The sequence below is a fragment of the Capricornis sumatraensis genome, chromosome 19 (genome assembly GCF_032405125.1).
Source record: "Capricornis sumatraensis isolate serow.1 chromosome 19, serow.2, whole genome shotgun sequence".
Lineage (NCBI taxonomy): Eukaryota > Metazoa > Chordata > Mammalia > Artiodactyla > Bovidae > Capricornis > Capricornis sumatraensis.
In genome coordinates, this window is record NC_091087.1 from 41,691,087 (window position 1) to 41,714,462 (window position 23,376).

General features: G+C 53.9%; 2 protein-coding genes across 4 annotated transcripts in view; one reads left to right on the forward strand and one right to left on the reverse strand.

Annotated features, from left to right (window-relative positions):
- CCDC33 (coiled-coil domain containing 33) overlaps positions 1–18,864 on the reverse strand; it is a 139,334-nt gene extending 120,470 nt beyond the window's left edge. Inside the window, 6 exon segments of the mRNA XM_068990971.1 lie at positions 2,707–2,767; positions 3,156–3,361; positions 3,364–3,518; positions 4,347–4,658; positions 4,740–4,818; positions 18,661–18,864. Coding sequence (XP_068847072.1) covers positions 2,707–2,767; positions 3,156–3,361; positions 3,364–3,518; positions 4,347–4,658; positions 4,740–4,818; positions 18,661–18,864 — 1,017 coding nt within the window.
- STRA6 (signaling receptor and transporter of retinol STRA6) overlaps positions 12,356–23,376 on the forward strand; it is a 28,479-nt gene continuing 17,458 nt past the window's right edge. Inside the window, exons 1-2 of one of the 3 annotated variants that reach the window (XM_068991354.1) lie at positions 12,356–12,400; positions 19,522–19,652. In XM_068991354.1, the coding sequence (XP_068847455.1) occupies positions 19,537–19,652 (116 nt within the window). In that variant the 5' untranslated portion in view covers positions 12,356–12,400; positions 19,522–19,536. Of the gene's footprint in view, positions 12,401–19,351; positions 19,391–19,521; positions 19,653–23,376 lie in introns of those variants that run through there. The other 2 variants (XM_068991355.1, XM_068991353.1) reach the window with 2 other exon arrangements.

A 23,376-nucleotide genomic window follows, 5' to 3' on the forward strand; every position in this document is an offset into this window, starting at 1 on the left:
ATTTCGGGAAACCTGTGACTAGCCCCGGCATGGCCACTGAGGGCTATGTAACCTGTGGACCATGACTGAGAAGCAAAGTGATTCAAAGTCAGTCACTGCAGCTTCACAGTGAGCCTTGCCTCCCGCCCCTTACTCTTTCTTGATCATGGCATTCCTAATTCCCTGCCCTCTGCCCCTTGCTCCACCCTTACCCCGTCTCTCAATCTATGACCATCATCAGTCCTGGCTTAAAAAAAAACCTGACACACAAGTTGGAAAACAACTTGTGAGTTTACAATAACGTTCTCAATTGAATAGACTGAATGACTGAAATAACTGATGCAGACAGGATGGAGGCTAGTTTGGAAGGAACAAAATTAATGCACGGAAGTCTTCCTGAAGGAAATGGCCTTGGGTCTATCCATGAGCATCTGGAGCCTAGAAATCCATTCCTGGCCTTGAATTGAGTATTGCTGACGTTGGGCTGAATTTGAGAATGCAATTCCCTCCTCTCCTCTCCTTCCCCGCTGCTCACTGTCTTTTCTTCTCGCCACCCTCAACCCCTCTAGATTGCTTTCTCCTCCTCTTCATCTGAGAATCAAAGAGAGCTGGGTTAAGTCCTTCCCTCCTGGGCTTCATTTTCCCTATCTGCAAGGAGGGGAGAGGGGATGGTTTCCCTCCCTGTGGTTCTAGGCCTGATCCACTTCCCCAAGGAGCTGCCCACAGGTCCAGATGACCGCCTGCAAGCCCACCCCTCCCTGAGTGCCTGGTCATGCTCTGTCCCACCAGTTGTGTCTCTGAGCCTCCAAAGATGCCAGAAAGGTAACCCCCTTCCTCATGCTGAACTGCTGGGTGAGTTTGCCTGAGGTGAGACAGCCCTTCTCTCCTCTGGAGGACGCCTCACCATTGTCTGTTCCCCCCACTGGCTTCCTGGCCCTGTTGTCAGGGTTGTGATGGCTGACCCCTCCCCTAGGAGGGAAGTGATTTTCCTCTCCCTTGAAAGCTATTTTCTTGTCTTGGTAGAAGCAGACATCTGACACTTTAAGAGGGAGAACGGCAGGGAGATGATGGCATTAAATAACAGAAATTAGAGCTGCAGCGGCTGGCTCAGCCATCTCCCAGCCCCCGTTCCCTGCGGGAGTCCCACCCTCCCTCAGAGGCATTCAGAGGAGCAGCCTGCACAAAAACGGTCCACGTGGCCCCTGGATCAGGTGGTCAGGGCACGCAGGGACCTAGACAGCACGGGACTGCTTCTCCCTGAGCTCTGAGCTTCTTGCGTTATCTTGTCCTGTGATAACTCTAGAACATGTAGGAATCCAAGCCTTATCTATTTTATTCACAAGCTCACCACAGTACCCTCAGCACCCAGCTCAGAGCTGGGCATAAAGTAGGTGATCAACAGTATTTGCCGATTGACTGACGAATTAATAAACAGAGGCCAAAGTAGTCCAGGTAACAAACTGAGACCTGGGCAAGAGAAGTTGGTCCTTGGTCCATTCTTCTGGTTTCCTGGCACATTCTGCCAGATTACTCTGGCTAGACCACAGATCAGATTGTCTTTCTTCTGCACAAACCCCTCTGGGGGCTCCCCATTGCCTCCTGACATGAATATCCGTCTAGCTCTTCTGTCACTCTTCCTTCCACTTTCTCCCACCCATCAGCCATCTCCCAGCCCAACTGAGCCCACCACCCTGGGCTCCACTTTCAAACTAATGCATCATGGGATGGAGGCCCTGCAGGACAGCCAGGCACCTTTGGTTGCAAACTTTTGGTTTCAACCTCAGCTCATTTCTTCTGCCAACCAAACCCTTTCCTTCTCAGTCAGCTTATTCTGGTCACTCCTCCTTGGAATATACTCCTCAAAGCCCGCAATTACCATTACTAAATCTTACCTCACCTAGCATGGAATCTGAGAGAGTCAGTACTTAACAAATGTTTGATGGATGAATGAATGGATCAATGAGGGAATGAATGAATGAATGAAGGTGAAAGTCAAAGTGGCTCAGTTGTGTCCAACTCTTTGTGACCCCCATGGACTATACAGTCCATGGAATTCTCCAGGCCTGAATACTAGAGTGGGTAGCCTTTCCCTCTTCCGGAGAATCTTCCCAACCCAGGGATCGAACTCAGGTCTCCGGCATTGCAGGCGGATACTTTACCAACTGAACCACAAGGGAAGCCCAAGAATACTGGAGTGGGTAGCCTCCTTCTCCAGAGGATATTTCCAACCCAGGAATTGAACGGGGGTCTCCCGCATTGCAGGTGGATTCTTTACCAACTGAGCTATCAGGGAAGCCTGAATGAATGAAGGATTCACCTCGAATAACATCTCTTTTGAAAAGCCTTTCCTAGGCTTCAAATTCAGACCTGCACACTCCCTCATCAGAGCTCTCCTCCCAGCACACAACTTCTGGGCCCATAGGATCCCCACATTGTGCCAGGCTGTCTTCAAGCCAGGTGGCACCTTGAACCCAGGGTCTGACCCAGCTTTGGATCCCATGCACTACTGTGCACTAAGGTCCCCAGGAAATGTGGCTGGCATTAGATGGAATCAAGTATCCTTGGGGGATGAGCCTCAGTTTCTCCGCCTGTGAAATGGATGGCTTGCTCTACTAGCTTCTGCCTATACTGGCTGCGAGGCCCACCAGATACACTGTCTGGTTGCAGAACACTACCACATTGGGGAATGAATCCTTCTTAGCTTGGACGAAAGCTAGATCCTCTCACCTGGGCCTGAGGCTTCCAGGGTCCCAGTTCAGGGCTGAGTCCTGCCTGGTTGTGGTGGAAGCTAGATGGGGTTGAGGGAGGGAAAAGAAAGACTTCTGTCTCTTGGTCGCTCCAGGCCTCCCTTGAAACCCGGTGAGAACATGTGAGAGTGAGTTTGAGGACTGAAGCGTCTCTGGGGACACTCACCACTGGGCAAAGAAACCCCACCCAGTGATGTCCTTGATCTGTGTGGCCTTTGTTTGCTCCATTCTGTCTCCCACCTCAAACTGGAACTCCCCGTTCCACCCTCAGACTGCTTGTTCTTCAGAACCCAATGAGGCAACCTAGGCAAGTTCTGCGGTTCCGCTCAGTGAAGGACTGTGGGGCAGCCAGGCTCATCAGAGACGCAGGGTTTCCTAACTAGGGGAGCAGTGATGCTAGAACCTGATGGGCACCCAGGGAACACCTACCTGCAGCCTGGGCAGCTGGGGCTCTGCGTGCGGTGACATTGGTTCCAGCTGGCTGGCACCAGAATGGCAGTTTGTGGCAGGAGGCTGAGGGGCACATGGAAGGCCACCCTGTAAGCCAGGTCCCCTCAGTGGCGGGCCGTGGGGTCTGCACTGGCTTGGAGCAGAGCCAGGTTGCTGCAGTAGCGGTACAAGTCCTTGTATTCCTGTCCCGCGCGGAGCGATTCATGCGGGGCTGGTCTGGATGTGGGTAGATGGGGAAGATGGCCACGTACACCCCCTGGGCCACCCTTCCCGAGGCCCTGCCCAGGCTCAGCGCCTCCACATGCAGTTATGCGTCGTGCTGTCCATCATTCTTGCAGAAACCTGGGTAGGGAACGTGGGTCCCAGAGATGGACTCCGGAATCTCTCTCTCTGCCTCCCCCAGGGGATGAGGATGACAGGCAGGGCCCCTGGGAAACACAAGCGGCTTGGCCTTCGAACTGAAGCCAGGCTTGGCTAGGAGTTTCTGGAGGATGACCCTTTGTCAGGCCACACCCATGGCCTCCTCCCTTTACTCATGTGGGGAGCTGAGGGCTCCTAGCCTGTGAGATGATCCTGGGTCCTGCCACCCGACCCTGATCTCTGACCATGTGAAAGCCTGGGACTTAGTTTCCCCATTCTCTCACTGCCTCCTCCTCCAGGAAGCCTCTTTGGATGGCCTCACAAGCTAGGCATGGATTTTCTCCTCCTTCCAGATCAGTTAACTATTCTTTATTTGGAATTTCTGCCTTTCTACCTGATTGCTGGAATATTCCAGAAAGTGGGGCCCAGGTCTCCATCTCTCTGCCTACCCTGCGTGCCCACAGTCCAGTGGCTACTCAGTGTGATGCCCAGCAGGACTGGCCCCAGACCTGCTGTGTGCTCAGCTCTTACAGTTTCACAAAGCCATTCCTCACCTGTCCTTTCATTCCCTCCTCATCTGACCCTGACCAGCATCAGTGTCCCCAGGTCACCTTGAAGGAGGCGGGGGCTCACAGAGGGTCAGCTTTGCCATCAGTCACACCAGCAGAGCTGTGGGTTCAGTCTAGAGCTCTGCCCCTGCCCCTCCTGTTTCCCTTGAGGCTCCCTGGAGGCTCCCTGGAGTCCCGGACAGGGGCTGGGCAGGATTTGCAGGGTCTCTGTTCCTCCCCAGCCACCACCTTTACTTCATACCTTTAGGAAAAGTAAAGGCTAATTTGTTCCTGGTGAGGGTGAGGCTGTGCCCAGGGTCTTTCGGCTCAACAACATCAGTGACAGCAGAGCAGGTGGGGAGGTGGTCCCCATCAATCACCTGCAGCTACACCCCAGCCCCAGAGCAGGCCTGCAGGGGGTCCTCAGTTGACAGCCGGAGGGCATACCTGCCCTCCTCATTAAACCCCACATTCAAGACTTCGAACTCCAGGTCCAGTGTCTTTGCCTCAGTCTTCAGCCTCTGACTCAGCAGGGATGTAGGGACCTGGGGTTCAGGCCCCCGGAAGGCCTTGCCTGTGTTGGGGACTGACCCCTGGGCTCAACACAGCCCCCTTCCACCCACAGTCCCTACCTGGGCCCAGCCTAAAAACCTACCTGCTGGGCACTCAGGGCCACACTCCGCCTTTCTCTGTTTGCTTGTGGAGGACCCAGGTAACAAGTTAGGAAGCTGGGCCTATCCCAGGGAACAAAGGCAACAGTAGATTCCTCCCATTTAGCTTTTGTTCATTCAACAAGTATTTATTGAGCTTGTCTTATATGCCAGGCACTATTTTCAGCATCAAAAGTGAAGCAGTAAGCCAAAGATTCTTGTCCTCCTGAAGCTTATCTTCTATTCGGGGAGGGACATGGGGCAGATACAAGTAAACACTAAATATAGAAAATAAGTAAACGGTGATGTCTGCTAGATGATGATAAGTTCTATGGAAAAATTCGACCAGGGTCAGGGTTAAGGAGTACTTATCCCTGTGTGGGGAGCATGTGGGTATGGGGTAATCAGGACTTCCCATTTCCAGGAAAGCCTGTTTCCACATGCCTGTTCATTCCTTGGAGATCTTGAATTAGGGAAGTGTCTGTTCTCTGGGAACATACCCTTAACACCTGCTTCTAGAACCAGTTTGTTAACCTTCAAAACATAGAATATGGGGCACAGTTTCTCTTTACAGAGAGCCCAGAACTTGCCACAATTCTTGACCAAAGAATTGTCAAGCTAGAACCCATCCTTCCTCACCCTGGGTCTTGCTGATACCAGTGGGAGACGGGGGATTCTGAACACTCCTCAGTAAGAGCCATCTCTGCCATCACCACCAATATAACCATCATCAGCACCACTATTATCATTCTCGTCCTTAGCTAATATCATCACCATCATTTCCTCTTCACTGAGTGGCTACTGGGTACCAGACACTATATGGTTCTTCATTGAGCAGCTACAGGTACCAGACATCATATGGCTCTGTGAGATAGATATAATTATCCTCATCTTACAGATGAAGAATCTGAGGCAGAGAGAATCTCAGATAATGTGTCTAGTAAGAAGCAGAGTTGAGATCTGAACCTAGAGATTCTAAATCTATCTACATTTCCCCCTACTAAACATGTCCTGGGATTGGCTCATGGATTTCAATCAGACTATTCAGGACTTCTGTACCTTAAAACTCTAGAAGTAAAGTTCTGAGACTAACAAGTGGATTTATGGACAGCATAGATTTCATCCAAAAGCATTCATTTGAAGTCATCTTGACTGGAAGGCATCATTCTCAAAAAATAAGAGAACCAGTCTACAGGTGGGCTTTCCTGGTGGCTCAGATGGTAAGGAATCTGCCTGCAATGCAGGAGACCTGAGTTTGATCCCTGATTGGGAAGATACCCTGGAGAAGGGAATGGCAACCCACTCCAGTATTTTTGCCTGAAGAATTCCATGGACAGAGAAGCCTGGTGGACCACAGTCCATGGTGGGTCACAAAGAGTCAGACATGACTAACACCTACAGTCTAAAGATGGTTTGGCCAGTCCAGCTAAGGGCCCTGGTGTATGTGGTAGTCTTCTTCTGCAATGATTAAAATTCAGTTTCTTCAGTTCCTCCAAGGAGAAACTGAGACAGAGAGGGTTCATAAGGCCAGAGATGTAGTCACCTAACTTGCAGGTCATCTTGGGCAGATTCCTTTCCCTCTCTGGCTATCAGTGGACCAATCTGTATAATGGGTAGGAGTCAGATGGATAAGTCTTCCCAGATGAATTCTGGTGGTCTAAAACTCTGGAAGTCATATTGGGAAAGGCCACAGTCTGGCCATTTTGGCTGGCAGAGGTTACCTAGAAACCTTTGGCTCCACAACTGGGCCTGACCAACCAGCCTGAGTCCAGAAGCTATGGTATGCTTCTCCTAGGTCTGAAGTTTTGGAGGTTCAGTGAGCCTCTTCTCTTGCATGTTTGAAGTGACCCTCAGAGCTGTTACAAGATGGGAACCAGTCTCTTCTGCCCTCGGACAAACCTCTGTGCACTGCATCCAGGCCCTTGCTCCTGCAGGCCGGCCCCGGGCACACCTCTGTGCTTTGGACTGTCCTGAGTCCCTTCCTCAGCGCTTCCCTCTTTCCCCTTCCTCTCTTCTTTGCCTCCCTCCAACCTTCCACAGAGGATCTGAGATGACTATGTCAGCGATAGTATAGATTGAGGGCCCTCTGCATCTGACACCCCACCCCCTCCTGTTTCTAGCCTCCCCTCCCCTCCTTAGTCTCTGGGTGAAACTCATGTTTTGGTGTGTATGTGTGACTGTTTTTTGTTTTTGTTTTTAACTTGTGATAAAATATATGTAATATCAGAGCTTCCCTGGTGGCTCAGACAGTAAAGAAACTGCTTGCAATGCAGGAGACCTGGGTTGATCCCTGGGTTGGGAATATTCCCTGCAGGAGGGCATGGCAACCCACTGCAGTATTCTTGCCTGGGGAATCCCGTGGACAGAGGAGCCTGATTGGCTACAGTCTGTAGGGTTGCAAAGAGTCAGACATGACTGAAGTGACTTAGCACGCACACACGCACACATACATAAGATAAAACTGACCATCTTGACCATTTTTAAGTGTGCAAGTTCAGTAGTGTTAAGGATATTTACTTTGTTGTGCAACCAGGCTCCAGAGCATTCTTCATCTTGTAAAACTGAAACTCTACACCATTACACAACATCTTTCCACTTCCCTTCCCCTAGCCTCTGGCAAGCACCAGGCTACTTTCTATCTCTATGAATGAGATTACTCTAGGCGCCTCAGGTAAGTGGAATCACGTGGTACTTGTCCTTTGGTGGCTGACTTATTTCTTTCCACGTAGTGTCCTGGGGAGGGCTCACTCTTGCCCCAGGCCAGGCCTGCCCTGTGTCCCCTTCCTGTCTTTGCTGGGGCTGTTTTCTCTGCCCAGACTGCCCAGGCTCCCCTGATGTCACCCTACTCAACCTCCAGTCTGGCTAATAGCCTCCTCCTCTGGAATCAGGTTGTCCACCCCTCCCGGTTGCCACACACTGCATATTCCTCTCCTGTCTCAAATGATGTCTTGCCCATGCTCCACTGAAGGTTTTTCAGGAATCATGTCTGTGTGCCCAGGACAGGGCTGGGCAAAGGATAGGTGACTGGGAGAACTTAAAGCCTTGCAGAAAGAAAGGAAGGAAGGTAGGAAGGGAGAGTGGGAGGGGGGAAGGGAGGGAGGGAGGGAAAGAAGGAAGAATTGAAGGACAGACCTAACCCAGCTTTGGCTTGTGCAGTTGCACGCGGCTCTTTACGACCCCATGTACTGTAGCCTGCCAGGCTCCTCTGTCCATGGAATTTGCCAGGCAAGAATACTGGATTGGGTTGGCATTTCCTATTCCAGGGGATCTTCCCAACCCAGGGATCGAATCCTACATTGTCTCCTACATTGGCAAGGGGATTCTTTACCACTGAGCCACCTGGGAAGCCCGTGAGTGCATGAAAGAATAGGAAATAGTTCTTTTGGTCATTTCATCTGGAACCCATCTGTGATAATGAAGACCATTTTGGGCTTTTGACCCCCACTTGGACTCAGAGATGCATCCTGGTATCTCAGGGGACAGGCTGGTGCCAGGAGCGAGGGGGGCAAGTGGCAGAGCAGCAGGCCTGTTCCTAATTCTCAGGCTTCTCTGAGCCTAGCCTCTGTTCCACCAAGAAAGTCTGGACACCTCATGAATTTTATCAGGTCAGGACAGGATAGTACCCCCATTTTACTGATGGAAAAACTGAGCCCAGGATAGTAGAGCAGGACCAGATCTTGACTCCCTTCCTAGTATTTTCTCTATTCCCAGCCGCCTCCCTGATTCAGCCTCCTGTGGTTTTTCAAAAGGTTTAAACTCTAGGAAGAAGCCTGACTCCCACAGAAGGAGCCAAGAAGGGGCAGGGGGTGTGGCGTGAGGAGAGGAGGCAGCGGGGCGAGCTTCCAGGCTGCTTTCCACAGTTCCAGCCTGCAAGGCCTACAGTGTTCTTTCTTCTCCAGAAGAGTGGCCATTCAGAGGCTGCTGGCTTTGTCTGGTAGAGCTGCGGCCTGTGATTAGCCCACTCCAGAGAGCCCCCTTCCTGCTTCCCACAATTGCTCCCCTGCTGACAGCCCCCATGGCTCCTCTGGGCCCGAAGACCCCCACCTCCCAAGGCCCAACGCCAACTCCCCCCTTCCTCACCCCTCACCTCCGCACTCTGAGCTGAGTCTTCCTGGCAGAGACCAGGAGGAGTTCACTGGGTCCTCCCGAGGCCTGGGAGCTGGGACTACTATCCCCTTCTACAGAAGGGAAAACAGAGACACAGAGAGACCAGATGGATGAGTGAAGGGACAGATCTGGACCTCAGACTGCCTCATTCCCAGGCCAGTGGGATCATGTGATCATCACTGCTTCACACTGGAATTTCAGCCCCCCGCCCCTCTCCAGTTAGCCTCCCCTCCCCAACAGTGAAACCATATGAGCCCCATACCCTACTCCCTTCAGATCCACTGTGCTAGAGATTCATGGGGTGATAGAATCACAGACTCAGACCAACAAAGTGAAACACAGCAGCCTGTTTCTGTCCATTGCACAGAAGGGAAAACTGAGGCCCAGGGCTGGAAAGGACTTTATTTGTGGTCACTCAGCTAGTGAGTGATAAAGGCAAAATTAGAAGCCTGGCTTCTTCCCTCCTTTGATTGTGGTGGTCAGGATTGGGGCATGGCTACCTTGAAACTCTCCTGTCTGAGTGGTGGCTGATCCAGTCCCCAAGCCTCCGAACCCATCAGTTTACATACTCTTCCCCTGGTGGTTTTTGCTCCAGGAGCCAGCATGGAACATTGGAGGGTCTTAGGTCATTCCTGAAGCCCTCTGGCTCTGGCCTTCAGCCAAGTGTGAGCTAGAGTCATACCCATGGTCCCTGGGCTTACCCCAATAGCCCACTCTGCCGGCCTTGGTAAGAAGGGATAAAGTTCTGGGGTCGCAGGAGGGAGCAGTTGCTAGCCTCTCTGCCAGCATCCGCAGCACTGAGCTTTGCCTTCTGCGTGCCCAGTTGCTCAGCTGCCCCACTGGCTTCAAGGACTCAAACCCCTGAGAGGGCGTCCAGCCTGCCTGGGGGCCACAGGCAGACAGAGCAGGTAGAGGGGGAGAGAGGAGGCAGGAGCTGGCGGGGTGGCACCGAGTCAGTACACAGCATGACCAAACGAAAGGTACTGCCCGAAGTGTTGAGGAGAGAGGTGTGCTTCACAGTCAGGCTCAGAGAGAGGCAGATGGAAAGAGAGACAGTGCAGGAGCAGGAGTGAAACAGAAAGGGAAAGCCAGGAAGACCAGAGGGAGACAGAGATAGACAAGAGAGAATGAGGCAGAGACAGACAGGGCAGAGAGCAGACAAGCAGACTGGGGTGCTCAGAGAGCGGGTGGGCTAGCCAGACAATAACTGGGATGAAAAGAGGCGCTGATGGATGGGGACAGACAAGAAGACAGGACAGAGAGAGAGAGAGAGAGAAAGCAAGTAGGAGAAACTGACAGACCCACCGGTGGGCAGAGGTTCTGCTATGTCCTCACCAGAGTCTGAGTCCTGAGAGGTATGTCCCAGGCCGGTCACTTAAGCAACTGTGGGGGCCTTCACGCAACCCTAAGACTGGGCCCCAGAGGGAGTCTCCTAGTCAGAACGGAGCAGCATTAAAGCTCTGGGGAGGGAGGTTTCTGGGGAAAGAACCATGAGCTCTGTGTATATGTGTGGGTGGGATGGGGGTGGGGGATCTCTGGCAAAGCTTCTGCTAGCGCAGTCACTGCCCCTGACATATCACGTGCCCCCAGAGGTTCTGTTTCCTCTGGATGTGGGTTCAGGCAGGGGTCTCAGGTCTCCTCCAGCCCTAGCATGTGGTCTTAACTCAGACTCTGTTTTTGCCGCTAACTTATTGCTCTTTCCTACTTAACTCATGACCTCTACCTTATCGTCCAAGATGGCTGCTTGTGGGCCAGCCATCACAAGCACATTTCAACCAGTTGGAAGAAGGAAGGGCTAGAGAAACCACCCCTCTTTAAAAGAACACCTCTTTGGAAGTCACGCTCAGCATTTCTTTTTCCATCTTATTGGCTAATACTTAGAACACAGGGTTGCATCTAACTTCAAGAAATTCTGTGAAATGTGCAGTACCAGGTTGGGCACAGAATCCATTTCACACAGTTCAGTGATGGTGTCACAGCTCCTCACAGCAGCTTCAACACAGCCTTGCAATGTTTTCCTTTGTTTACTAAAGACAGATAATAGTTTTTATTAGTGAAAATCGCCCTTCATTTCCCCAAACTCATCCTTCCCCTGAGTGTGATCACTGTGGACAGTTTGATGTGTGTTTGTCCATTTCATTTTGTGTGTTTACAGACACACAAACAATACACACACACAAAAATGTGTACCTAGTTTAAAGGAACATATGTATATAGCGTTCTGCAACTTGCCTTTTTGGTTATTACATGGCATCCTGCCTTGGAGCTCTTCCTTGTTGGTTCACGAGGAGGTACTTCATTCTTTGTGACAGTTGAACAGTACCTTACCATACAGACTTACCAAAGTTTATTGATGAATATTGGGCTTGTTGACAAATTTTTACATTACTGACAGTCTTGGGCATCTTCTCTGCATATATATACACAAGTGGTCCTTGAGGACAGATTTCTAAAAATGGGCCAAAGTTGAATTCTCTCCTAGTGTTGGGGGTTTAACCCTTTCTGTGAAAATCCTTCTCCATGGGGAAAATAACAGTCAGGTCAGAGACCCCTTCCGTCCTGGCTTGGATGGCTCCCTCTCCCTCCTGCCTTCCTGTTTGGCAGGCACAGCTCTGGCAACCTCCTCATCTCTGTGCCCGCTGTTCTGGGGTCTTTTTTTTTTTTTTTTTTAATTTATTTATTTGGCCGTGCTGGGTCTCCGTTGCTGTGTGCGGCCTTTCTCTAGTTGTGGTGAGTGGGGGCCATGCTCTTGTTGCAGAGCATAGGCTCAGCACATGGGCTTCAGTAATTGTGGTGACAGGCTTAGTTGCTTCACGGCACGTGGGATCTTCCCTAACCCGGGATCAAACTCACATTCCCTGCATTGGCAGGTGGATTCTTAACCACTGGACCACCACAGAAGTCCTGTTCTGGGATCTGTGCCATCACCAGAAGCCAGTTTCACATTCTAGTTGGTGCCTAGGCTGCCCCACCCTTTCATTGACTGGGTCCCCTTCCCAGGTTGAGGAGGCAGAAGACACCTCCCCTGGTATCCTTCTCTTGGGAACTGAGGGCCCTGCTTCTGGTCTCCACCTTCACTCCTTCCCTCCCCGACTACCATAGCACCGTATGTTGGCATCTTCTGAGCCCTGTTTTCCTTCCCTATCTGGTTCACACTCTTCCAGATCACCTGGGAGGGGGGGGGATGGGAAAATCTGACCCAAACATCTCCCCTTCCCAGCTCAGGGACAGGGATGGGGTGACTGTCCCTGCAGCCTTGGGGGTTGTGCTTGGGGTGAATAGCAGCCCCCAGAAACCCAGCCTTCTAGAGTAGAGAGAAAGCTCTTTGAGAGATGCTTTAGGCTCTCCCCCTGGAATGGATCCTACCTGAATTTTGAGCCCCAAGGCTCCATGAAAGTGTGACAGATTCCCCACTTCCCAGAGTCAGGGCCCTCAGCCCAGCTGGGCAGCAGCAGGACGCTGATCGGGTTATTAAAAGATTAGCTGGTGGTTCCCCTCCGGCCTGGTGCAATTCATCAGGCAATGGCCCCCTGGGAGTGATGGATGGTGACAAACGGAGGTAGGTAGGGGGTTCCTGAACCCACCCAGGGCCACAGCTGGGGAAACTCAGCCATCAAAGAAAGCCCCGTGCAGGCTTCTCCACCGAGGTGACTAAGGGCCAAGGAGATCAAGTTTCGGGCAAATGGTTTGGGGGTTGGAGAGTCTCTGCCAAAAACAAGCCGCCCTGTGTGTTGTGTGGGGCCCCAGCCGGGCTGTGGGCCTGAGCTGGAGAGATGGGGGTGGGGTGGGCTTCTCTGATCCCCGGAATCACAGGCAGGAGGCTTGGGGGGTTGGGGAGGCCTGGGGGATGGGGGAGGCCTGGGGGGTGGGAGGAGGGGCAGGGCCAGGACTGGTGGGAAGGAGGGAGCTGCCTTTCCTGGAGGGAGGGAGGAGATCAAACACCTTTTAAAGCAGGTGCTGGGGACTCTGCTCAGGGCCAAGTGCTGAGACGGCGGTACAGCCAGTCATCCCTCCGGGATCCCAGCCAGAGCTGGGGCTGGTGCTCAGAGGAGGAGGTCCCAGGTGGTGGGGAGCACTCTGTCTGCCTGGAGGCACAGGACTCCTGAGGGTGATCACTAAAGAGAAGAAGAGATACAGAAGGGAGAGGTCAAGAGAACGCTGCGGCAGTGGGGCTGGAGCCAAGCCTGCGGGCCAGGTAGGTTTGCGACAGGTTGGGGAGCAAGGAAAAGGTATGGTGGGGGGCAGAGCACAAATGAAGGCACGGGGCAGGAAGGAGGCAGGAATGGTAGGGTCGAGCAATTCTGGGGGATGAGGTTGGAGGCCTGGAGATGGCTGGGACTTGGGGCACCCTGGGAGCTAGTGCAAGCTCCAAAAGGCAGGGGCACACCAGAACAGTTGAGTCTGCATGAAGTCCGCGTTGGATTCCCAGGTAGCTCAGTGGAATCTGCCTGTAATGCAGGAGACACCAGAGACGCAGGTTCGATCCTTGGGTTGGGATCCCTGGAGGAGGGCACGGCAACCTACTCTAGTATTCATGCCTGGAGAATCTCGTGGACAGAGAAGCCTGGTGAGCTATAGTCCATAGGACCACAAAGAGTAGGACACGACTAAAGGGACTGAGCGCATAGGATTTGCAAGTGGGCAAGAGATCGATGGAGAGCCCTGTCCTGTAGTCAGCAGGCAACAAGGAAGGAGAACTCGGGATCTGCCCAGTAGTCGGTGTCCTTAGTGAGGAAAGAGGGTAGCACAAAGCCCACATCTCAAGACCAGACCACGGTGGTCCCATCCTAGGGAGGAGGTGTTAGGAAGGGAGAATCCAGGCCTCTAAAGCTAGGGGAGTCCTCATGGCCTTTTGACCAGCCCTCCTGTGAAGGCAGGAAACCCTCTGTAGCATCTTGATGTTACTAGCCAATTCTTGATTGCCTCCTCTTGTGGCGGGCTCACTACTCCATGAGATTAAGAAACCTACCTTTGTCTTGAGCTGAAATCTGCCTCCCTGCCTTCCCTCCTCTGAACCAGTTCTAGCCTAGCACTCTGGGAGGGGACGAACAACTGCTCCCCTGAAAGAGCTGGCTGCCCTCCTTCCCACCAGTGCCCACACTCATGCCAGCGGGCTCTGGCTTCAGTCTCTCTTGCTGTGGTGATGCTATTGGTGAGGGGGCAGGAGAATTCCAAGAAGGGCATATCAGATGATGCTACTGATGTTCTCATGCGGCAAGGGAGGTAGGAGTAGAGAGCTAACCCACACTTTTCGTTCATAAGCTGAGCAGCCAGTAATGCTGCCTTCCAACCACTGAATGGGATCAGGCTGGGTCTGGAGCCAGGATTAGGTACCTGTGTGTGCCGGGGGCAGTTCAATATGTATGTGTGTGTGTGAGTGCACTGTGTAGATGGGGACAGACTCAGAGCTCATAGGTCCACATGGGGGCTGAACCTGCCTTGGCTGCTTATCCACAGGCTCGTGGGGGGCTGGACTGCACAGGCAAGGGCATGGGCCGTCCCCCTACTCCTGGACTGAAGCACTCCTCGGCCATAGTCTGCTGTGGGAGATTTCAGGCTCCCTGCCAGAGACTGGGGTGTTGCTGAGGCTCTGGGATGTTACTGAGGTTTCAGTGCTGTAGAAATTTTGGGGGTGCAGTTGGACTTCTAAGGCAAAAGCTGGGATAGGAATGTGGTGAGCAGTGAGGGGTCTCTGGGCCTTTTGAGCCTACCCACTATGATTTTGACCATCTTGCCCCACCCATGCCTGATTTGCCAGAGTTGAGGGTCCTCAGAAAGTAGCTGGAGTTCTCAGGTGTTGTAGATGTTCTGGCGTGTTACTGAAGTTCTGGGGGCTCATAAAGGGTTGACACTGGGTTCTGGGAGTTCTTGTGGTGTTACTAAAGTTCTGGAGATATTGCTAAGATGCTAAGCGGGGGCCTCTGGAGGAACTGGGGGTCCTTGGGGGTGTGTCTGAGGTTCTTCCTCCTGCCTTCCGGCCCACTGTCAGCTCCTTTTAAGCTTAGCACTTTGCCCTTTAAGGATTTTGATAACCATGGGCTGCTGAAGGCACACACGTGGGCCTCTGTTCCTGGACGCAAAAATTCCTCAGATTTAATCAACTTGAACAAAAACACGGAGAGGAAGGAAGCCCTGTCCTGAGGTCTGCATGGGCCAACTCCAGCCCGAGGGGCAGGACCGGGCAGCTCAGTGCCAAGCCCAGATGGCAGATGACTTTTGTCTGCTCAAGCCCAGAAGCTTTTAGTGACCCCCTCTCAGCATGAACACCCCCAGATCTGTATTCAGCTGGGAGCCCTGTTGGCCTGGGCTGTTCCTTGGGTGTTGGCATTGGCCTCATCTGAGTGTGCCAGGCATCTCTGACCCCTGCTCTGCACTCTCCTTGTCTCTCAAATTCCCCTTCTCAACTCTCCTATGACACACCTCATCTTTGCTACCATTTGCTGGCCGTGTCTGACCTCAAGGCCTCACTCCAGGCCCCCTCCTCCAGGAAGTCTCCAAGACTGCTCAAGTGCTAGTCGCTCAGTCGTGTCCAACTCTTTGTGACCCCGTGGACTGCAGTCTGCTAGGCTTGTTTGTCCATGGGAATCTCCAGGCAAGAATACTGGGGTGGGTTGCCATTTCCCCCTCCAGGGGATCTTCCCGACCCAGGGGTCAAACCCAGATCTCCTGCTCTGCAGGCTGATTCTTCACAGTCTGGGCCTCTGGGCCTTGCTCCAGGCCCCCTCCTCCAGGAAGCCTCCAGGACTGCTCAAATCATCTGTTTATTCCTCCTCCCCTCTTCTCCCTTCTCCAAGATTTCACTGTCTTCCAAGTACCTCCACTCGACATTCCCTCCTCTCCTGAGGGCAGGTGCCAGTCTCTGACTCTTCTGGATAGAGTCCCCCTATACAGCCAACCCCAGAGGGCCTGCCCTGCGCTCTGCCTCCAGGCCTTTGGAGGAATTCAGGAGCATGTCATTGCCATCTTTTCTCAAGACTTTTCCTCACCAGCTCACAATCTGACTGGGCTGCATCCTTCCTAACACCTCAGTGATAACCTTCCATTTCACAGATGTGAGCTCTCCTACCTTCAAGCTGGGGTGGTGCTTTGGGCTCAAGAAGTGGGGTTCCCTTCCTAGCCTGAGCTCTGCAACCACTCGATAGCCATGGATCTTCAACTCAGCCTGCTTCCCTCCCCGCCCAGAGTGGAGGCCACTCTACTGGGGGGCCAAGAGGGTGGGTGGGTGAAAGACAATGGGGGACCCTGGGCAATCGCAGCTGCTCTCTGTGGCTTTGACCTTCTTACTACAACCAGTGCCTGGTGTGCTGGCTTCACATTCCTGGGCCATGAAGTCATTGAGGGCAGGGAGTGGGGGCCTTGGAGAGAGGAGAGAGCCCACAAAGAATCTCCTGGCTGGATAACCTACCCCATCCTGCAAGAGAGGCAGGGCTGAGACTCAGAGAAGCCAAGGGAATCACTCACGGTCACACAGCCCATCCCAGGGCTCAAATCACCCAGGTAGGTTGCCTGCCCAACCGGGGCACTTCTCCCTGCCGTATGGAAACCCAGCTCTTTTCTTCTGGACCTGCTTCCTACCATTTTCAGCCTGGCCCTGACTAGGGGAACTGGGCAGAAGGCTGCCCTCTCTCCGCTGTGCCTGGAGCTGGGGAGAGAGGCGAAGCTCATCATTTCCTCACCTCTGCTGAGGGCCTTCCTGAAAGTGGTCTCCGCATTCTCTGCATAGGCTCCGGGCTAGTCCTGGGAGGAGGCACGGACTTCACTTGAGGTCTCTTTGGAAGCAGAGCAGGCTTTGGGTGAGGAAAGGGTGCTATGGGGAAGGGGCTAAGCCTGGACCTTGTAGCTTGGGCCCCTCCCTGCTGGTCTGGCTGCAGCCCCTGAGGCTGATGGTGGCCCCTCCAGGCAGCGTGAGTGCCTTTCCTCAGTGCCCATCTGGGTGCCTACCTTCGTTCAGGTGTCTGCTGAAACATCACCTTCTCACCTGGCCTGTCCTCAGCATCCTGCTGAGAACAGACTGCTTCTGTTTGTCTCTCCTCCCTCCTCTCACTTTATTTTCCCTTTCAGCACACATGATGTGTGTTCTTTCTCCCCACCCCCACTACACATGAAGGTCCCTGGGGTGCAGAACTTTCTCTCTCTTGCTCACTGCTCTATTCTCAGCGTGGAAAACCTTGCCTGGCACATAATCGGCCTGCAGTTAGAGCTGTTGAATGAAGGAGGGGATGAACAAACCAGACTGGGAAGGCAGATTCAGGCTGCCTGCAGGGTAGGAAGCAGTTTCTGATGGGCATTTATCCAGCTCCAAACTTCTCTACCTGGTAGAGCAAGTGAGCTCCCCAGCACAGACTGGATTCCAGTTGTTGGAGGAATCAGGAGGGGGATTTAACATCAGAGAGTTAGCTGTTCCCTAAAAGATCCCCTGGAGGAGGGCATGGCAACCCAGTCCAGTATTCTTACCTGGAGAATCCCATAGACAGTGGGGTACAGTCCATAGGGTCACAAAGAGTCGGACACTACTGAAGCAACCTAGCGGGCATGCATGCAAGCTACGGGTCTAAGACTCCTGAGCAGTGAAGGGAAGGTGGGCTCGGGTGCTGGAGCAGAGGGCTCTGGAAACCTGCCTGGAGAAACAGCAGCATGCATGAGACAGGCCCATGGAGGAGTCACGGTCACCGGAGCAGGCAGCGAGCCAAACCCAGCTTAGATAGCCTGTGTGGCCCCAGTCAACCATGCATCAGGGGGAAGGAGGGCAGAGGAGCAGAGACCCATCTTTGTCCTTAGATCGTAGCGGGGCCTGGGAGGCAGGATTCACCCCCACATGCCTGAAATCACATGGGCAGTGTGGGCTCCTGTGTTGCATCAAAGTTCAGGTTCAACTCTGAGTCAGCAAGATACTGACGTATCTGTGGGGGAGGGGAAGGGTGGCCGGAGCCCTCTTCCCGGAAGAGGGGCCATTGGGAAGGAGAGGGAGGAGCCAAGGCCAACAGGGCAAAATCACGTCCTAATTCTAGAAGGCTTGGTGGGCCTGGCCGCAGAATCTGGAAGGACAGCTTTTAGGATCTCAAGCTCTGACCCTTCTGAGCATCACTCAGGCTGTTCCCTCTTTCAGGAACATGCTTCCCTCCAGCCCACCCAACCCATCCTTTCAAACCAAATTCAGTTTCTTGTGTACAGCAGGGCAATCTGCATTCCCTTTGTGACCTTCAGATTCGAGCTTATTTACCGCCTCCTCCTAAACTGCTGTATCCTCCTAAACTGTAGACTCTCCTGTCACAGGGCCCCAAACAGTGCTGGCACCTAGTAGGTGTTCAGTGAATTTGTGTTAAAACAATAAATAGATAAATGTCCTTTTCCGAAGCTTGTTGAATGAATGCCTTAGCTGGGTAAGGCAGTGGCTCAGGCACCTGTGGGGTATTGAAAGGACAGGGACCCTCAAAAGTTCAGGGACCCTCAAAAGTTCAGGGAGGGGGTCTGACTCCCACCCAGGAGTAGGGTCCTGAGAACTGCTCTCTGCCTCGTCTGTATCTTGCTGTACTCCCACCCACAGTTGGGGACCAGGAAGGGGAGAGGAACCCCCACTCCTGCCTTCCTCACCCACACCCCACACTCTGGGGGGAACAGGAGGCAGGCAGGGCTCTTGCCTACTCGGTCTGGTTTGAGTTTAAAGGACTAATTTAAATGCCTTGTGGGGGTGAGTTATCAAGTTGGAGAAACAAAAAGGTTTTACCCGCGAGGGACACATGTTCCTCCAGGAGAGGGAAAGGACGGGCTCCCTCCCCTGCCTCCACCCCTGGCCCAGCTCCAGCAGTCTCCCTGGGTTACCAGAATGCCTGTCTTGTAAGTAGGGGCCCAGTAGATGTGCTGGGCAAAGGTGTGAGCGATTTGGGGCAGGCGCGGAAGGCAGGTATGTGGGTGCAGTGAGGTGCTGGCCCTCCAGGCCACGCTCTTCCCAGGCTCGGACCGCCGGTGGAGCCGGGCCTCCACCTTTGGGACGGGGGCTTGCGAGGACCCTGGGTATGTTCCCATCAGTGGCGCCCACAGGGGCCAGAGAGGGGCAGGCTGAGGCTGGGGGATGGTCTCCAGGGAACCTGAACAAAGAGGAGGGGATTGGGCTGGACCCCTGAGAGCGGGAGGGGACAGGAGCCCAGCTGGGAGAGTCCAGCCGGGTGTGCTGAGCCTGCCCGCTGCCCGCCCACCCTTTCATCTCCGCAGCTTCTTCCTCCCTGGTCCTTCCTTGAGTGTGTGTCTGTGGGTCCATCTGGATGGGTGGGAGGAGGGGAAGGAAAGGGGGAGGTCTCTGTGAGCAGCTTGGATTGGATAAAACTTCCTTGAAAATGGTGCTTTGAGGCAAAGCCTACCGGTGGCCAGTCACAAAGAGACAGACAGGTGCTCTAGCAAGAACCTAGGGACCCCGAGGGGGCACCGACCCCGAGGGATAATAGCCTCCTGCAAGACCACACGAGACTGGGCGGGAAGGGACAGGAGGGGACAGAAGCCCTTCCCTCCTCTTGCAGCCCTCACTCCCAGACGGGCTTTTCCCAGAAAGCTAAAAGCAAGAAAGTAACCTTTAGGTTTAAAGAGAAACCTTTCTTTGTTTGGGTTTTCTTTCTTTCTTCTTTTTCTTTCCCCCTAAGCCTCTTTTCACATCTGTAGTGGTTTTTTCCCTCTTGTTCGGGGTCAGAGGAGAAGGGTTTGAGGATGTCCACCCAGGCAGCAGGGAACCAGACCTCCTCCGGGGCCACTGACGACGAGGATTCCTATGACAGCTGGTACATCGACGAGCCCCAGGGTGGCCAGGAGCTCCAGCCCGAGGGGTGAGTTGGACTCTCTCTGGCTCTTCTTGGCCAGCATGTGGGGTGTGGTGGAGGCTACTGATATTGAGGGGTGGGTGGGGAAGACCCTGAGCAAGGGTTGCTAAGAGGGACTCTGTTGCTCATTTGCTCTGTGGACCCTTGGCAAGTCACAGCCTCTCTGGGTTTCAACTCCTCCCCTGTTCTGCGAGAACAGCCCTTGCGCTGGTGTTAAGATACTTGAGGTGGGGGACCTTGGCCAGGCTAGGCACCTCACTATCACCTGTGTGGTGTGTTTATTTTTTTACTGTTATTTTGGAGGGGATGGTGGTGCCATGCTGCATGGCCGGCGGGATATTAGTTCCCTGGCTAGGGATTGAATCCGGACTCTGGCAATGAAAGCGCTGAGTCCTAACCACTGCACCACCAGGGAACTCCCTGTGGTGTGTTTCAAAAATAGACTCCTGGGGCCCCTCCTGCAAACTCAGATCCAACTGGGCTGGCTGACTCTGGCTTGTAGCCAAGACGGAGAGTGCTGGGTGAGTGGCTGAGGGAAGTTGGTCCTGCCTTCAAGGGGTTACTGGTCTCTGAGGTGACCATCTTGGGTGCGCTGTTAATGAGCGTCAGTTTCTCTGAGCAGGCCCGGGTCAGGGGGAGGCCTGGGGGAACAGGCAGCCCTGTTGGCGCAGGCTGATCTGAGGCTCTGTGGAGATAGGAGATCCAGTTCTCTTCAGCAGGAGTGCCCGGGCCAGGTCAGGGGAGGGAGGTGGCCTCTGCCCAGGCCTGTGTGGCCTGAGGACTCGGCCCACGGCTGCCTCTGCCCAGATCCCTCTATCTTTGTTTAATCTGGGCAAGCTGGCAGAGGAGCTGGACCTCCCTGTGCCCCCATGCTGCCAAGGACACCCAGCCTGCGTGGGCCCCAGAGCCCAGTTATCCCACTGTTGTTCCTGACCTCGGCCCCATCCCCCACCTCCCTGCTCTGTCTGAGGGTTTGGGGAACTGGAAAGGTGAGGTAGGCTGGGGGTGGGGGGTGGGTGGTGTCAAGCCAGATGTGTGCACATCTGTTCTCCATCAGCAACCAAAACTGGAGAAGGGAAAATGCTCTGGTGCCTTCCCAGGGGCCGGGCTGCAGCCTGGCCAGGCCTGGGTCACCCGGCAGGGAGGGAGGCCCCACCCCAGCCTGGGGGAAGGAGTGTTGTTTGGAGAACTTGGGCTTCTGACCACCTGGGATGCAGTCCTGCGGTCAGCACAATGTACCCACCTCCCTTGCCTGAGAGCCCAGGGCTCCCCAGGTTCCTGCTGTGTGTGTGTGTGTGTAAGCTGAGAGAAGCAGAAGAATGGAGAGGGTCCCAGGAGCCCCAGGAGGACACAGACTTCCACCCAAGTTAAGGCCTTAGTTGGAAGCTGTGTCCATAGCCACCTCAGGACCCAGGCATTGGCTGGGGCCGGGTGCCTGCAGCCAGCTCCGTGGCTCCGGTATTTAGACATGGCCTTAAAATAAAATTGGAAGTGTGGCAGGGGCTGAGTGACGGGCAGCACTACCTCTGAGGTAGGTGACATCTCGTACTTGTAGCTCCCTTCTCCCACTGCAGGTGAGAATGAAGAACTTTGTTTGACTCTATTTACTTGGCCCAACCAAGTCGAGCTTCTTGCTGAGGTGGGCGTGGGAAGCTGGGAGCCCAGGGGAATCCCAAGGAGGCGAATTTGGACTCACTTCTTCCCGTGTGAGTCAGACACCCCAGTGAGGTGGTGCCCCCAAACTTGGAGGACCTCTGGACAGGGGTTCCCCCCGTGCTTCACTGGGCTGGAGTCAGGGTCGTGGGAAATGGTGACAGTGTCTGGGATGGACTCAACCTCCTGGTCACACTTACCCACGTGCCCCCTTGGCACCAGGGCCTGGCTGGAGAGGTTAGGGGGTGGGGTGCATCTGATGGGGATGGGATGCACTGGCAAGGGTCTTCTCTGGACATAGGATTGATCTATAGAAGCCAGGCTGGCTCCTTCCTCCCCGCAAAGGCTCCTCCGGCCAGGTTATGGGCGCTACTTGCCGTGTGCTCATGTGTCATCCACCCATCATCAATATTGAGCTCCCCAGCCAGAGCCTGGGGACACAAATACATCTGTGGCAGCTGTCCAGGATGTCAGTCACCTCCCCACCACTTCAAAGAGCTGCCTGGAAGGCGGAACTGGGAGGCTTCCTCCATGGCCTGCCCTCCTACCAAGCGAGGCCAACGCCAGGGTGATGCGCAGGTCACTCTGCTGTGGGAGGGGGACAGGGCCGGGGAGCAGGGCTTCAGGCCTCCCTGGACCCCAGGCCTCCAGACCCCCGCCCCAGACAGTCAGCCTCTTTGTCTCACCCCCAGAGCTGTGCTCTACCCTCTGCTCTGGGTGGGGCCCTGTGCAGCTTCTCGCTCAGAGTCAAACTCTAGAAACTGTGTTCTGGCTTCTCCTTTGTCCCGCTGTCCTCACCACTTGGCAGTCTGGCCTCTGTCCCCGAGTGCCCATCACCACCTCTGAATTGCCCAGTACCAGGCCTCTGCTTCCTTGGACTCCACTGGACGCTGGTCCTCACTCTTCATCTTGGGATAAGGCCCAGGACCCTACAGCCATCCCAGAAATGCCCCTTCCCTCCGCTCCTCCACATTAAGTCATGTCAATTCTTCCTCCTGAATACCTCTGAGACTGTTTGCGCCGAGCCATTTGAAAATGCTGATACTCAGCTGTCTTTGATGTAAAGAAATGGCAGTTTCATATGGTTCAGCTTAATAGCTTCCACATATTCCTTAACTTTCACGTCCTGTTCACTTGCGGCTACCGGAGTCAGACTGCCTCTGTTCGAATCCTGTCTCTGGTGCTTTACTAGCTGTGTGATTTGGGCAAGACACCTAGCCTCTCTGAGCCTTGTTTTCCTCGTTTACACAAGGAGGATCCTACTAGCATCCACCTCTTAGGTAACAGCTGAGTTAGCATGTGGAACAAGCAGTACATGGCACTTATTCAATGCTTAGTAAGTACTAGGCTGTTCTTTTTGTCTTTAATGTTTATTTATTTGGCTGCATTGGGTCTTAGTTGCTGCACACAGGCCCCAGAGCACTTGTGTGTGGGCTTGGTTGCCCCACGGCATGTGGAATCTTAGTTCTCTGATCAGGGATTGAACCCACGTCCCCTGCGTTGGGAGGTGGATTCCCAACAACTGAACCACCAGGGAAGTCCTTCAAATCTGGCCACAGAAATCTCCTAGAATCTGGAACACTGTCCTGCTTAAACACTCTCAGTGCCTCCCATGCCTGCTATAACCGGCCCTCAGCCTGCCCTCTGGGCTCCAGTCAAGCTGCAAGCCTTGTACGGCCCCAGCTCCACTCGCTGCTGCCCGCCGCTGCACTTTCTCCTGTTCTTTCCTCCGCATGGATCTCCCTTGGCCCTTGTTTGCCTGAAGAGATGCTAACCATCTTCCAAACTCAAATACCACCCGCCCCGAGGCCTTGCCCCAAATGTCTCCCCCTCTTCATCATTATCTGCTTGCACTCCCTCAAGGAGCGTGCTCCCACCCTCCCCACCATGGCGTTCTTTGTGTCTGTGCTATCTTGTCTGCCCCACAGCACGAAACACGGGTCCACGGGCCATCAGCCAAGCGTTTGCTCAGCCAAATTTCTGTTGCCCAGACCTCAAACATTTGAGGGTCCATGAGTCTCAGCCACATGGAGATAAATAAAGGGTAGATGGAGGCGGGTGCCAGGTGGTACAGAAA